The sequence below is a fragment of the Chaetomium globosum genome, genomic scaffold (assembly GCF_000143365.1).
Source record: "Chaetomium globosum CBS 148.51 scaffold_4 genomic scaffold, whole genome shotgun sequence".
NCBI classification, from domain to species: Eukaryota; Fungi; Ascomycota; class Sordariomycetes; order Sordariales; family Chaetomiaceae; genus Chaetomium; species Chaetomium globosum.
In genome coordinates this window covers 1,110,240-1,122,471 of record NT_165979.1, presented here as the reverse complement: position 1 = coordinate 1,122,471, position 12,232 = coordinate 1,110,240, and the positions used below count along the sequence as shown (strand labels likewise).

The 12,232-nt window shown below is 54.5% G+C and overlaps 4 protein-coding genes across 4 annotated transcripts in view; 3 read left to right on the top strand and 1 right to left on the bottom strand.

Annotated features, from left to right (window-relative positions):
• Nucleotides 1-335: 335 nt before the first annotated feature.
• On the top strand, nucleotides 336-1,979 carry CHGG_04056 (uncharacterized protein; the record flags this gene model as incomplete). The annotated part of the gene is made up of 1 exon (XM_001223269.1): nucleotides 336-1,979. One exon carries the CDS (start codon nucleotides 336-338, stop codon nucleotides 1,977-1,979), a length of 1,644 nt encoding a protein of 547 aa, XP_001223270.1.
• Nucleotides 1,980-2,887: 908 nt separating this feature from the next.
• CHGG_04055 (uncharacterized protein) lies at nucleotides 2,888-3,946 on the top strand (the record flags this gene model as incomplete). Its single annotated transcript, XM_001223268.1, has 2 exons — nucleotides 2,888-3,032; nucleotides 3,102-3,946. 2 exons carry the CDS (start codon nucleotides 2,888-2,890, stop codon nucleotides 3,944-3,946), a joined length of 990 nt encoding a protein of 329 aa, XP_001223269.1.
• Nucleotides 3,947-4,964: 1,018 nt separating this feature from the next.
• CHGG_04054 (uncharacterized protein) lies at nucleotides 4,965-5,750 on the bottom strand (the record flags this gene model as incomplete). The annotated part of the gene is made up of 4 exons (XM_001223267.1): nucleotides 4,965-5,024; nucleotides 5,121-5,216; nucleotides 5,289-5,602; nucleotides 5,672-5,750. The coding sequence occupies 4 exons, from the start codon at nucleotides 5,748-5,750 to the stop codon at nucleotides 4,965-4,967; spliced, it is 549 nt and encodes a 182-aa protein (XP_001223268.1).
• A 2,498-nt stretch (nucleotides 5,751-8,248) lies between these two features.
• Nucleotides 8,249-12,232, top strand: part of CHGG_04053 (uncharacterized protein) — a gene marked incomplete at both ends in the record, with an annotated part of 5,340 nt that continues 1,356 nt past the window's right edge. The window contains 5 exons of the mRNA XM_001223266.1: nucleotides 8,249-8,756; nucleotides 9,934-10,203; nucleotides 10,293-10,416; nucleotides 10,828-10,979; nucleotides 11,323-12,154. Coding sequence (XP_001223267.1) covers nucleotides 8,249-8,756; nucleotides 9,934-10,203; nucleotides 10,293-10,416; nucleotides 10,828-10,979; nucleotides 11,323-12,154 — 1,886 coding nt within the window. The remainder of the gene's footprint in view (nucleotides 8,757-9,933; nucleotides 10,204-10,292; nucleotides 10,417-10,827; nucleotides 10,980-11,322; nucleotides 12,155-12,232) is intronic.

Sequence of the window (12,232 nt, the reverse complement as noted above, 5' to 3'; positions counted from 1 at the left end):
ACCTTAATAGTTCGGCGACAATGGGTTCTGGCAAGAGCCACACTCATCGAAGGCCCATCACGTGGTGTCAGTTTCGGGCCGGTGTATTCGCGGCGGGCGCGGGCTAGCGGTTGACGACCGTCATCAAACGACAACGCGGGCAGAAACTGCTCCGTCGAGCTGGAAGTTCGCCAACGGATACACTATTACACGGTATCGTAAAACACAAGAGTCATAAGAACCGCGTTGTCGTTTCGCTTCATGGCGAACCACAATTGCAACTTGAGCACCCAAACGCGCGCACAACGCAGGCAGCCATCAATGAGCTGCTGGGCACCGACTTTGAAACATACGTCATGACTGTCGTCTTGAGCCACGAAAGTGCAGCAAGCTTTCTGAGCGCGACGCCAGCACAGAGGCGCGACCTGATCGAGGCCTCCTTGGGCCTGTCGCTATTAGATCAATGCGAGCAGATAGCGAAGCTATCTCTCAAAGACATCGACGCCCAGTTGGCCAAGATTAAGGGCAAGCTAGACACGCAGGACTGGAAGATAAAGGACAATAAACGACGATTTGAAAATCTACAGAAAGAACACACAAAGCTCGAACGCGAGGCGCAGGAAGCAGTCACATCTTTCGAGGTAGCTATGCGAAACCATGAAAGGAAGGAAGACCAGACCCCCGATCCTGAGATGGGCTCTCGCGATAACATTGCGAGACTAGAGGATCAAATCGACACCGAGCAAGAGAACCTTCAGCGGCTGGAGATCTCCTGTGCCAGGATGCAAGAACAGAAGCCTGCCGAGCCGGCGCCGGTGCCGGCATCATGGCTAAGCCGGTTACAGCATCAACTAAGTCAAACCATCGAAGCTATGGCTGCGGCTCGGCCCAGGGGTCTGCGCAAGTTCTTTCACGTTGCAGAGACCTTCATTCTCCGCTTCTTGGTCCAGACCGTCAGGAGCCTCCGGCGCATATCCGGGGATCCAGATGACGCTTCTCCAGAGACCAGCAGCGCCCAAAGCCATGACCAAGAACTTCAAAAAGTGGCCGTTGAGAATATTCGCCGAGACCTTCAGAGAAGCAGGTCGCGGTTACAAAGTCTGAAGCACGAAAAAAGGCTTGCTATCGACCACGCCGTGACGATAAGCGAGCGTGCACAGCGCGCCATGCAGGCTCAAAAGAGAGTTCAAGCTTTGCAGCACCAGGTCACGATCAAGCAACAGAAGGCAGACACGTACAAACCCTTGGTAGAGAACGAACAATCATCTCTACACTCGCTGCGCTCGGAACGCGAAAGCCTAGCCAGCAAACATCAAGAACTGACCGCCGATCGCGAGCTCTTCGCCTTCTGGTCCTCCTCCATGGCGAAGCAAACCTCCCGCGCCTCGTCTTCCTCAAAAAAAAACTTGAAAAAAGCGCCCAACTTCCGCGAACACATCCTCACCAACTCCACCTCGGACCTCAACGCCCTCGTCACCGAGGCCCTAGCCGTCCTCTACCACGACACGCGCCACACGCACGGCCTGGCCACGGGCATGCTGCGGACCCTCTTCACCGACCCCGACGACCCCACCATCACCACCACCAGCACATCCCGCCCCGCCGACCGGGTGCTGGACCCCACCCTCGCGGTCAACCCCTCCCTCGCGTACCACAAGCGGTCCAGCGGCGAGCGCAAGCGCGTGCTCCTGGCGCTGTTCTTCGCGCTGCTGCAGCTGGCGCGCGCGCGCAGCGCCCACCGCGCCCACTACGTACTGGTCGACGAGGTGTTTGACAATCTGGATCGGGCCGGCCAGACGGCCGTGGTGCGGTGGTGCGATGTCATGTCGCGGGCTGGCGTGGTGGGGTGGATCGTGGTGATTACGCATAGCGCGTTTTTGGCGGAGAGGGATTTCAGTGCGCCTGGGGAGGAGGGGGGCAGGGCGTTGGTGGTGGGGGTGAGGATGGGGGAGAGGGGGACGGTGTTGGAGGTTGAGGGGCGGAGGGTTGGCGCGGGTTGATGCCGGGTTGGGGCGGCGGTTGGTTGTGGAAGTTCTGTCTGCTCAGGAGAGGTTGAATACCTTAGTCTAGTTGTTGGATGACAGCAACTCCCCACGCTCCCGCCCCCGGCAAACCAAGACTATTCAGAGGAACGCGTCGTAAGGGAGGCGCGGAATTGGAAGGGCGCCAGGAAATAGTGTTTGAACACGAGTGGGCAGGTGATACAAAGTAATGTAAGGTAGTGAGCCGATAGGGGAGCATCGCTTGTAGGGATATAACAGGGGAAGACCCCAATGCTTGACTTGCACAACTGCCTACCTCGGCACGAACTAACCCAACAGAATCAACAATGCTGTTAGTTATTTTGATCTTACCCGTTCCAAATTACCTAACGAGATTCGAGGATGATTGATAACGAGCTAGCGTTCAAACCACATGCAAGTGGACTTGCCTAGGCACCTTACATAGGTACCGTGTAGGTGTACTCAAGTGACCCAATTACCAACGGATCAGCAAAAGTGAGTGAGGGCTCCGCTTGAGCAACTGTACTGTGTAGGCGGGACTGGATGCGGAGCATATGAATAACCCAGTTTCTCCATCAGTTGTACCTGGCACATCTCAAAACAAGTCACCTTCAAGTTTTGCAGAAAAAAGATCATGGCACTAGGCGCTGTTCAGGGGCTCGCATCCGGGGCGACCACCACGCCGTCTAATCCTTGTCTGACGTCTTGGCACCGCTCAGGCAATCTCGGGATGCTCTCTCTGTTTTTGTGAGATTTCAGGCGTCAATGTTGTTGCGTCTCGATCTTGACTTCCTTCCCTTTGTTGTTTTGATCGTAGGATTGCACCTTGAACCGCAACCCGTCCACTCTTTTTCGTGCATCTCAGACAGTCATTACAGTCATTCCTTAAATCTACCACAGCCAAAATGGTGCTACCCAGCTGCTTTCTAACCATTCCGGCGCTGGCAACCACTGTTATCGACTCTGGTGGTTATCATGTCCCCGCCACTCTTGCCTACGCGCCGACGAACACCAACTATTTTGGTGCCACAGCGTGCGGGCTAAACTCCTGTCAGTCCCGTCCTTCCCATCGACTCTGAGAAGTTGCGAGAACTCGGGACTAACTACTGCTAATTACAGTGACCTCAACGACGTGGCCCGCATCAACGGCCAAATGCACCCTCCCTGCTTCGGTTTCAGGCAAGGCGTATTCCGTTACACCTGTTGTTTATGTTCCGCGAGCTACCCCCGGAGTTATCGATCTTTTCCAGAGACCCATGAGGGTTGATAACTACACTTGCGACCCGATCCCGGTAGCGAGCATGAATAACGGCAACTTCCAGTTCTCGTGCAAGAACTTGCGCGGGAAGGACATGGGCCAAGGCCACCACTCGATTAGCTGGATCTTGCCTGCGGCCGCAGGCGTAGCCATCAACACTTACGGCTTCATCGCCTACCAGCCGATCTCGACGCCGACGTATGTGGTCAATTCAGCCAAGGCGACGACAAATCTGGTTCCGACGACGAATGGGGTTACGACATACACGCGGTCCTTCACCGATACGAGTACAGTTCGCGTAACGGTTACCACCGGGACGACGACTTGTACCTACACTGTTAAGGCCACAGCAACGCCAGTCTCTGGCCGTCATCTCGCCCGCGCCGACAGCTCGAACATTCAGCTTGGTCCTCGGATTCCAGTTCGCCATGCTGGCGGCGCACATGTTCAACCCTACTCAGGTGCCGAACTGAAGGAACGGGCGGCGTCTGTTACCCCTGTCATCGGCAAACCAGACGTCACCTACCCGCCGTACGGAGTGACCACGATCTACGTCAAGAGCATCAGCACCTCCCTCTACACCATAACGACGTACTACACCTCCTATTGGGCTAGTCCAGTCATGACCACCACCATTCGGGTCAAGGCGACGGAGATCAAGACTGTCACTGCCACGGTGACCCCCACACCCACATCAACGCCCTGAGCCCGATGTGAGCCTTCGGGCCTCGGGGGCCCTGGACTCGTTGTTCTGGACGACGTTCACGGGGACAGGCACCATGGCAAGGGACACGGCTTGCAGTACCCCTGCGATCGGGAGGAGTGCTCACCACCAGAGCAATTGTCTTGGTTTTTATTTCTCTCTCTAATGAATATTTTAGTTATGTACTTCTGTACTCGTAGATTGGTTAGCATTCGGTTGGAGTATGTGATAGACTTCTTGAACCGTTACAATATAATTTTTGGCACGGTCCATCCCTCCCTGATGAGCTTGCCTCGAGGCATCTATGGAGCCAGGCTTCGCCTGTTCTACGTAATAATTTGTGGCAGAACATCACGCAACTGTTATCGAAGATGCCTAGGGGCCTGAGACTGCCTGCTTGGATGTCATCACCCATGCGGGTGGAGTCCGAAGTTAGAAGCCACCTGTAAAACAACCAATGTGTAACAGGCTCGAGAAGGCACTTGTAATGCTTAAAGAACTCGGTACCCAATAGGGTAGTCATGTAAAATATGGTCGTCTCGTTCGGATATATATGCTCCGTTCCTTTACCCTTTCTCCATTTTATAGGAAACTGGAGGTCCGGGGCATGTCAAGGCCGGAAAAATGATGAGAAAGGGAAGCATTGAATGTATTCCAGATTTGGAAAAAGAAGGAGGAGAGAGATTCTGAGAGAGTAAGCAAATATATCCTCGACGGCAACTCCGAATAACCTGTACCCACATAACTACTACCTTGTCGATATGTATTATGGATAGGTAAGGTTCCAAGGAATAAATGCTTGTTTCCTACGCCTGTGTGTGGTGTGCCCTAAAAGACTCGACAGATATACAAGGTATAACGGGTGACCCCCTACCACCAGCGGTGTGGAGAGATGGGGATAGGGTGGTTGTTGGCTTTCCCGAGGGATACACGACGGATGGGTTGCGCAAGGCGCGACAAGTACGGCAGCATGCAAGAGTGTTGTTCGAATGAGCAGGGAGGTTTGACTTAGATATACCAATCAGACCATCGCAGAACCACGGGTACTAATCGCCAGAATCATAGTAATGGTGGCGCGAGTCTCATGTACAGATCAAGAGACCCATCAGCGCCCAAAAAGCTTCTGGTTGAGAAGGTGGAGGACACCAGTTGTCGTGTATGCTTGCTTGGTGCTTACATCCTCCCCCCGAAGCTGTTTCTGAACGTTCCTCCACACCTCCGCGAGTACCGGTCTATCCGTGGCGCCGCCAATATTCATCTCGCGACTCGTTAGCTTCGCCGCTCCACCCGGTTCCCAACCCATATTACTTACTATGGATGGCACAATCGCCCAGCGCTGTAGCACCGTCCCGTCCCTCTTCATCACAAGCAGCGCCGGCTGAGCCAGGCCATGCTTATATCCTCGGAGCTGGTAAAGCTGTGAGTCGGTAATCGCCACGTCGAGCAATTCTTTCTTCTTGAGATGTTTGGCGAGCTCGTTCTCCGGGTCAACAATTACTGTGTCGGAAAAGCCTGTAGAGGCCCTGAACTTGTCGAGGTGTTCCGGCACTTCCGCCGTTGCCGCAGCGATCACACCACCGGCAGCCTTGATCTCGTCCGAGATGGCGATAAGCTGCTTGAAGTGGGCGATACAAAAGGGGCACCAGTGACCGCGGTAATCTAGTTGTGTAAGATTAAAATTTATGAGAGGCAGGATTGTAATGCGTCAATAGGTACCTAGGTACTTACAGAGGAGGAAAACGAAAGATGCGGATTGGACGAGATGGTCAAACTCTTGGACCGGTCCGGGGGTCTTGTTTGTGGACATGGTTGTGGTGAATTTGAGACTGGATCAATCCGAAATAACTTGACGGTAACTGAGCCCGAGGTGTATCAAGCCCAAAGGTAGGTCGGTCTTCTAAGTACTTATCTGTTTGGTGGTTCACATCATATCAAAGCATAGAGCAAGCGATCAGTAATCATGGTGAAACTTAACTCCGTTGCTTGGTAAATGACCCGTCATGCATGATGTGGAATCTTTGGCGAGGTGCTGTCTGGGGCAAACGCCAGTGCCGTCTTGGCGCTCGCGCCGGCGTGGCACATGAGGGAGGTATGTACATGTACCTGTCTGTACCTTGGATAATAATGTTGATGGGTATTTTTGCCAACAAATCAGAAGAATTCGAGGAATTTTAGGAAAAGAGACACTCATCCATCGATATCTCAACACATATTATTGTTATTCATACTCCGCTATGCCCTAGGGCGTGCCGGACCCTCTGCTATTTAGTGTACAGGAAAACCGTGCCCTCCCAGGCCGGGTGAAAAACCCGTACCAACAATCAAGGAGCGATGTTTTAGTGAGCCTACATATACAAAGAGAGGAGGCCTCCTGGCCTCCGAACGGGGGCGCTTCAGGCCGCCGTTTCCAGCTCGAGCCTCCTGGCTAAGCTGTACATCGGCAGCTTCCCCGTGTCCATCAGCCAGTCGAGGATCCTCCTCGCAAGCCGTGCAGTCGTGGGATTGATACCGTGTAGAATAGAGTAAAAGTCCCGTCGTGTCCGAATTTTAGTCCTCTCCCATCTTCGAGCCAACGGTGGGGCCAAACACCACACTACTAGGTGTTCGGCAGTCTCTCGTCCCTCGCCACACTCGCAGGCAGGCGTCAGAACCTCCGGGACTCCCCGTGTGAACAAGAAGTACCGTAGGTTTATTGCTCCCGTCCGGATTTGAATCAGCAGTGAGCTCTTCGCCTTGTTGAGACCGTCATGCCTCCTTAGGGTTTCGTTCCGAAATAGCGTCTCCCGCTGATGGTCAAAGTCGTCCGCCGGCCTGGTAATTGCTCTGCCGTCCCGTTCCTTTAACCACCTCGCTCTCCAGGCCTCTTCTACTACCCTGTCCGTATCAACGATTCCCCCCGTCCAGCCCATGACCGTGCCCGCGGCTCTCTCCACCGCCGTAGGCCCTTGGGGTCCCAAGGTTCGCGGTCGGCCCCTGTTGCCCCTCCTCGAGCTGAGTCTCTGCTGTATCTTGCGGCAGGCGGTCTCAACACATATTACCCGCATCGCCAATCGCGGGGCAGAATTAGATATTGGAGAGTTAGGTCGAACTATTAGAATATATACCTAGGTAATATATTGCAAGCCTGCCTATGTGGCACCTATGGTGATTGATATAGCTGTTTCTCTTCTCCAGTTCGTTTTCTCCTTTCCAGGCCACGCACAAGTACAAAGTCAACAGCTCCATGGACCTTGTTGCTCACATACATGGGGTTTTGCAGTTTTTTCCCAGTAAACAAACTGCTGGAATTCAAGTAGGTTACAGTTAAACATGGCACTTATGGCGCTTATATTGGTAACTGATGGGGGCCGTTTCGATGTTGATCCTCTAGAGAATACTATTTAATAGCAAGTTTAGAACGTAGATTTCTACTCAAACGTGAGATTATAAATATTTTGACTATAACAACACCTTAAGGCCCATATGCCAATGACCATAGTCATTGGGTTTGCCACGAAGGTGACCGAGGGCCATCGGTCCAGATACACGGCGTCCGCGGCCTACGACTAATTATACTTCAAATCACACATGTTGTCATTATATGGCCGAGGCAATCACGCGATGAACGGGCAGTTTGTATGCTATCTAGTGGTCTTTGCAGATTGCACAATGTTGATGAACTTGTACGGCTTCTACTTATTTCCCATTTTCAGTTTCGACCTCCCCAGAATATCTAACATTGATACCGGAGGACCTAGACACACCCGTCAAGTATTTTCCAAGATTCTGTGATCTTGAACAAATCCTCTGATCGACCGCAGAACGGGAGCGGCCACTCCCGCCTAGACCGGTTTGCTGTCAGTTCAAATTACCGAAAGAGGTAAGTGGCCTGGCGAGGAGGGGACCTCTGTCACCATGTGGGCCGGCCGCTTCTTTTTGCCGCCGTCGGCTTCGGCCCCGCATGCCGGGGAAAAGCACGTAGTTACGTTCAATGTTGCGTTGCTGTAGGCACGGAACCCAAAGTTTAGAGGCACGATATCGATAGAGGTAGTCGTTGCTACTTCATGAGTGAGACATAGCTTGAATGAGATACTACCCCAGCCCCGTGTCGAGTGTCGATGTCGACATCGACGTACCCGCCCTCGCCCATCGCAATCCCGAGTAGATCCAGCCAAGAGTTGCCCAAATTCCACCAATCAGATCACCATCACCCCCAAACCGAGGATACAAAATAACGACCTATCCAACTACCACCAGACTGCATGCCCGAAGCAGCGCGTGTTCTTCTTTCTCACGACGACATCATCACCAACAACCACCACCAAAATGGGCCGCCACCCCCCTCCTCGACTCGCTCCAACAAGCCCACCTCCTCCCCTCCCCCGCCATCCCCGCCGACTTCACCCCCACCTTCGACCTGACGGTCCAATTCCCCGGCTCCCGCGCCCCCATCTCCCCCGGCACGCTCGTGCGGGTTCAGCGAAGTGCGCCAAGCGCCCACCGTCACCATCACCGGCCTTCCCCTCCCCCTCCCCAGGCCCAGCATGCCCACCACCACCACCCACACCCTGCCATCTCACCCTCCTGCTCATCGACCCGGACGCGCCCACGCCCGACGACCCCAAATTCGCCTACTGGCGGCACTGGGTGGTGACAGGCATCCCGGCGCCCAGCGCCGGATCGGAGGGAGGCGGCATCGAGGGCGGGCGCACGCTGACGGGGTATTCTGGGGCCGGGCCCCAAGTGACGAGTCCGGGCCGCACCGCTATCTGTTTCTGTTGTTTGCCGAGCCGGCGGGGTCGGGGCCGTCGGGGGGGGTTGGAGAAGGGGGATTGTGGGTGGGGAGGAGTTTGTGGAGAGAAGGAGTTTTGGGGTTGAGGGGTTTGTGAAGAGGCATGGGTTGAGGTTGGTCGGGGTGCAGTGGATGAGGGGGGTGGGGGATGGGTGGAAAGGAGAGGAGTAGCCTGAGAGTTTTGGGGGGGGACATAGAGAGGTGCGGATGGGATCAATTTGAAGCATGGGAGGTATTATGGGTGGGCTGGGTCATGGTTGTTGACGGTTGTTTTGGTGGCTACCTATGGTTGTGGAGGCCGGTTGGGGAGGTTTCAGAGATGATGAACTTGTGGCATCAGAAATCCGGGTTTAGCGTATGACCATAAGTTAAATGTTTCCCATGCTGCCGACACAGCTTCAAAGGTCGCCTCGCAAATGGTTTATCTTGGTAATTTTGTGACCAGTGTCTCAAACCCAATAGTTTCGAAGCGAGACATTCTTACCGCATTTCATCGTTGGTTCCAAGTTAAATTCGCAAGTAATCCGTACATCCAAGCTTGGGGTTTAAGACCTAGTCTCCTGTGCCTACCTCCAAACCTAGCGAATATTCCCTGCCTTTGTCGTGGTCTCGTGCTCGTATCGAGGCTTCAGGCAGTAATCAACCAACCATCAATGCTACGTCTAACGAACGGCAGGAGACTGGCTGAACTAGCAACAGGGCACGAGTCTACCGACTGCCCCATCTGGCAACTGCGGTTGGGATTTGCACAAAAGACCTGGAGTAACGGCTGATCCGTGACACCGGGCCTTTTGATTGCATGAAACGGGAAGGTGCCGAGCCTTAAAGTCGGCATCGTGTGGCTGGATCAACGAATGGGGTAGCACCAGGTTGCTCGGCCCTGTCAGAGCATGACGTATCCGCATCCTGCATCGAGTGCATCAAGCCTCAATCATGGGTTGTGCCGTGGCCTTTATTAAGCCTCAGCCTGCTCCTCCAAGTTAGGCTCTAATCCGCATCTCCCGCAGCTGAGAACACAAACCCAAAGTTTGCTTTCAGCTTTCGCCGGCACTTTCATCCTCGACTTTCTGTCATGTCAACTAAGCCTCTCTCCAACACACCGTCAACAATCGTGAAGTGACGCCGGCAGCCACCGTGATGCATCGCATTTCCACGTCTCTCATCGCCTGCGTGGCCCTGTAAGCCAATCGACTTGAATGTCGCTATCAATTTCTAACAGCTTCTTTCAGTGCCTGGTCCGCTCTTTCCCAAGAGCTCGGCTCGGCTTCCATCGACTCGGTCTCGGGCTGCGCGGCCGTGGTGTCGACCACCAACGTCTGCAGCACCTGCGTGACGATGGAGTGCGTCGCACCAGCCACCATCACCGCCGGCTGCGGCAGCTGCGACGAGACGCCGCCGACCATCTACCGGTCGTTCCCGTGCGACCAGGGATGCGATAACATTGGGTGCAAGACCGTGTTTTCCGTTGAGACGGCGACCGACGGTGAATGTGAGTTGATCCGAGCCATGGCCCAGTTTTCTTCGGAACCGACGAAATTCGGTTTTGATTTTTGCAGGTTGATGCTGACGACGGCACAGGCGCATCAGGCGCGAGTCCGACGCCGACTCCAAGTCCGGACCCGAATCAGTCAACTGGCGGTGGTGGGCCAACTACTTCAGCCAGCACCGCCGGTGCCGCCCGTGCTATGCCGTTCCGTCTTTGGTAAGGTGGTAGATGATGATTTGATGGCGACGATGGAATGGAAGATGGGCCGATTGAGGGAAGGAGGAATGGAAGGATTGGGGGATGGCGGTTGGTCAACCTTCCTTCCGTTCGGTGGGTCCCACTGCCGGCAGGTGTGGGCCTCTGGGGCGTTGTGGGCTCCATTACTGGACTGTGCCTCATCTGGGAAAAAAATGACAGATCGATCCGAAAATACGACAAGTTATTTTAATCTCCCCAATTGTTTTTTCGTAGTGTAGTTGATGGATTTCTTATGGAAATAACTTGTATGGGTAGCCACAAACCATGCACAGAGTCAGAACCCTATCTGCAATTTTTGAATCCCCTCATCGATCGTTCTGGAAAGTGCCCTGCAGATAATGGGTACCTTGCCCTTGCCTTATCGAACAGGGATGATAGTGCTGACCACGTCAGAATGACTGAGCCTGAGCCTGGGCCTGGAGCGGGCACGTTTTTGGACGGTTGGAACCTGACGCCGCAGCTCCCGAACAAACTCGCAATCAAGTCTTTCTTGACTCCGACACAGCCCGAAGGCCGACAACGTCCCCCCTTCGTGGTTGCATCACTGGCACTGCTGTGCATCTTGCCGAGACTCAGATTTGGTTTTTTACACACTCATTTCATTCCGTATGTTGACAAGATTCAATCGTCGCTGCGCATTCATTCCTTTAGGCTCCAAAATGTCTGTTCGTTCCTCGCTCCTAGAAACTGTCGTCGTGTCAACTCACCCTCGGCCTCTCTGACGCTGTCACGACGACACGCACCTACCCCTCATTCACCGGCGAGACCCGAAGCCCAGGCTGGATCTGGGTCACGAAGGCGCAACAGTTGAAGCCTGAAGTCTTTGGACGGCCACAGCACATCCGACATCTGCACGGTCATTAGCGCATGTCCAGTTTCACAAGGCAAACACCGATGGACACCGCTGGATTCTCGAAGCAATCACCAAAACTACATCTCCCGCGAAGATGATATCTTCTCTTTCTCTCATCGTCTTGCCCGCCCTCGCCGTCGTGGCGGGTGCGTTCGGCACCATCAACGACCCAATTGTGCTCAAACAACACAACGAGCATGAGATGATCACCCGCCTGGCGTTCCAGTGCCCGGATGATCAGAAATCCGACGGAATCTGCTTTGAGCCCGGCTCGCTCGACCAACTCGCCGGTTATCACATCAACGTCCTGGGCATCGCTCTCACTGGTACGGGCACCAACGGGGCTGTTGGCGCCCCGGACACATTCGATCCCTTGCCCGAAGGACCCGAAGCTCATTGTGACGATGCCGACTATCTCGACATACCTGGCTACCCACAAAGCCGGGCCCAGGCAAACGCAAAGCTCCAAACTTGTGTCGATCACCTCCGCCATCGCTTCCGCCAAGCCGTAGGTGCAGCGCGGCGCATGCTGGACGAGCGAAACCGGGTACGCCGGGAAATGGTGCAGCTGTATAGCGGAGATTGCACCTTTGCGTTTCCGGGATGGCAGAGTGATGATTTTGGTCGGGCCAAATGCAGTACGCTGGAAGGGCTTGGGCGGGCTTTGCACGGTATTCAAGACTTTTATGCCCATAGCAACTGGGCCGACGATGCCGATCCAACGCAGCCTATCAGCGTGGCCAACCCGCCGGGGCTGGGAATGAACGGCACTGCTTCATTTCTCGACTTGCGTGCCAACGGAACCATCCCGCCAGACCAGATTCCTCGGAACCTCACAACCGGGTGCTTCAACTTACCCGACTTGACCTACGGCTCTGGGGCGTGCCAAGGACGCGTCACACACGGCGCCCTCAGCAAAGA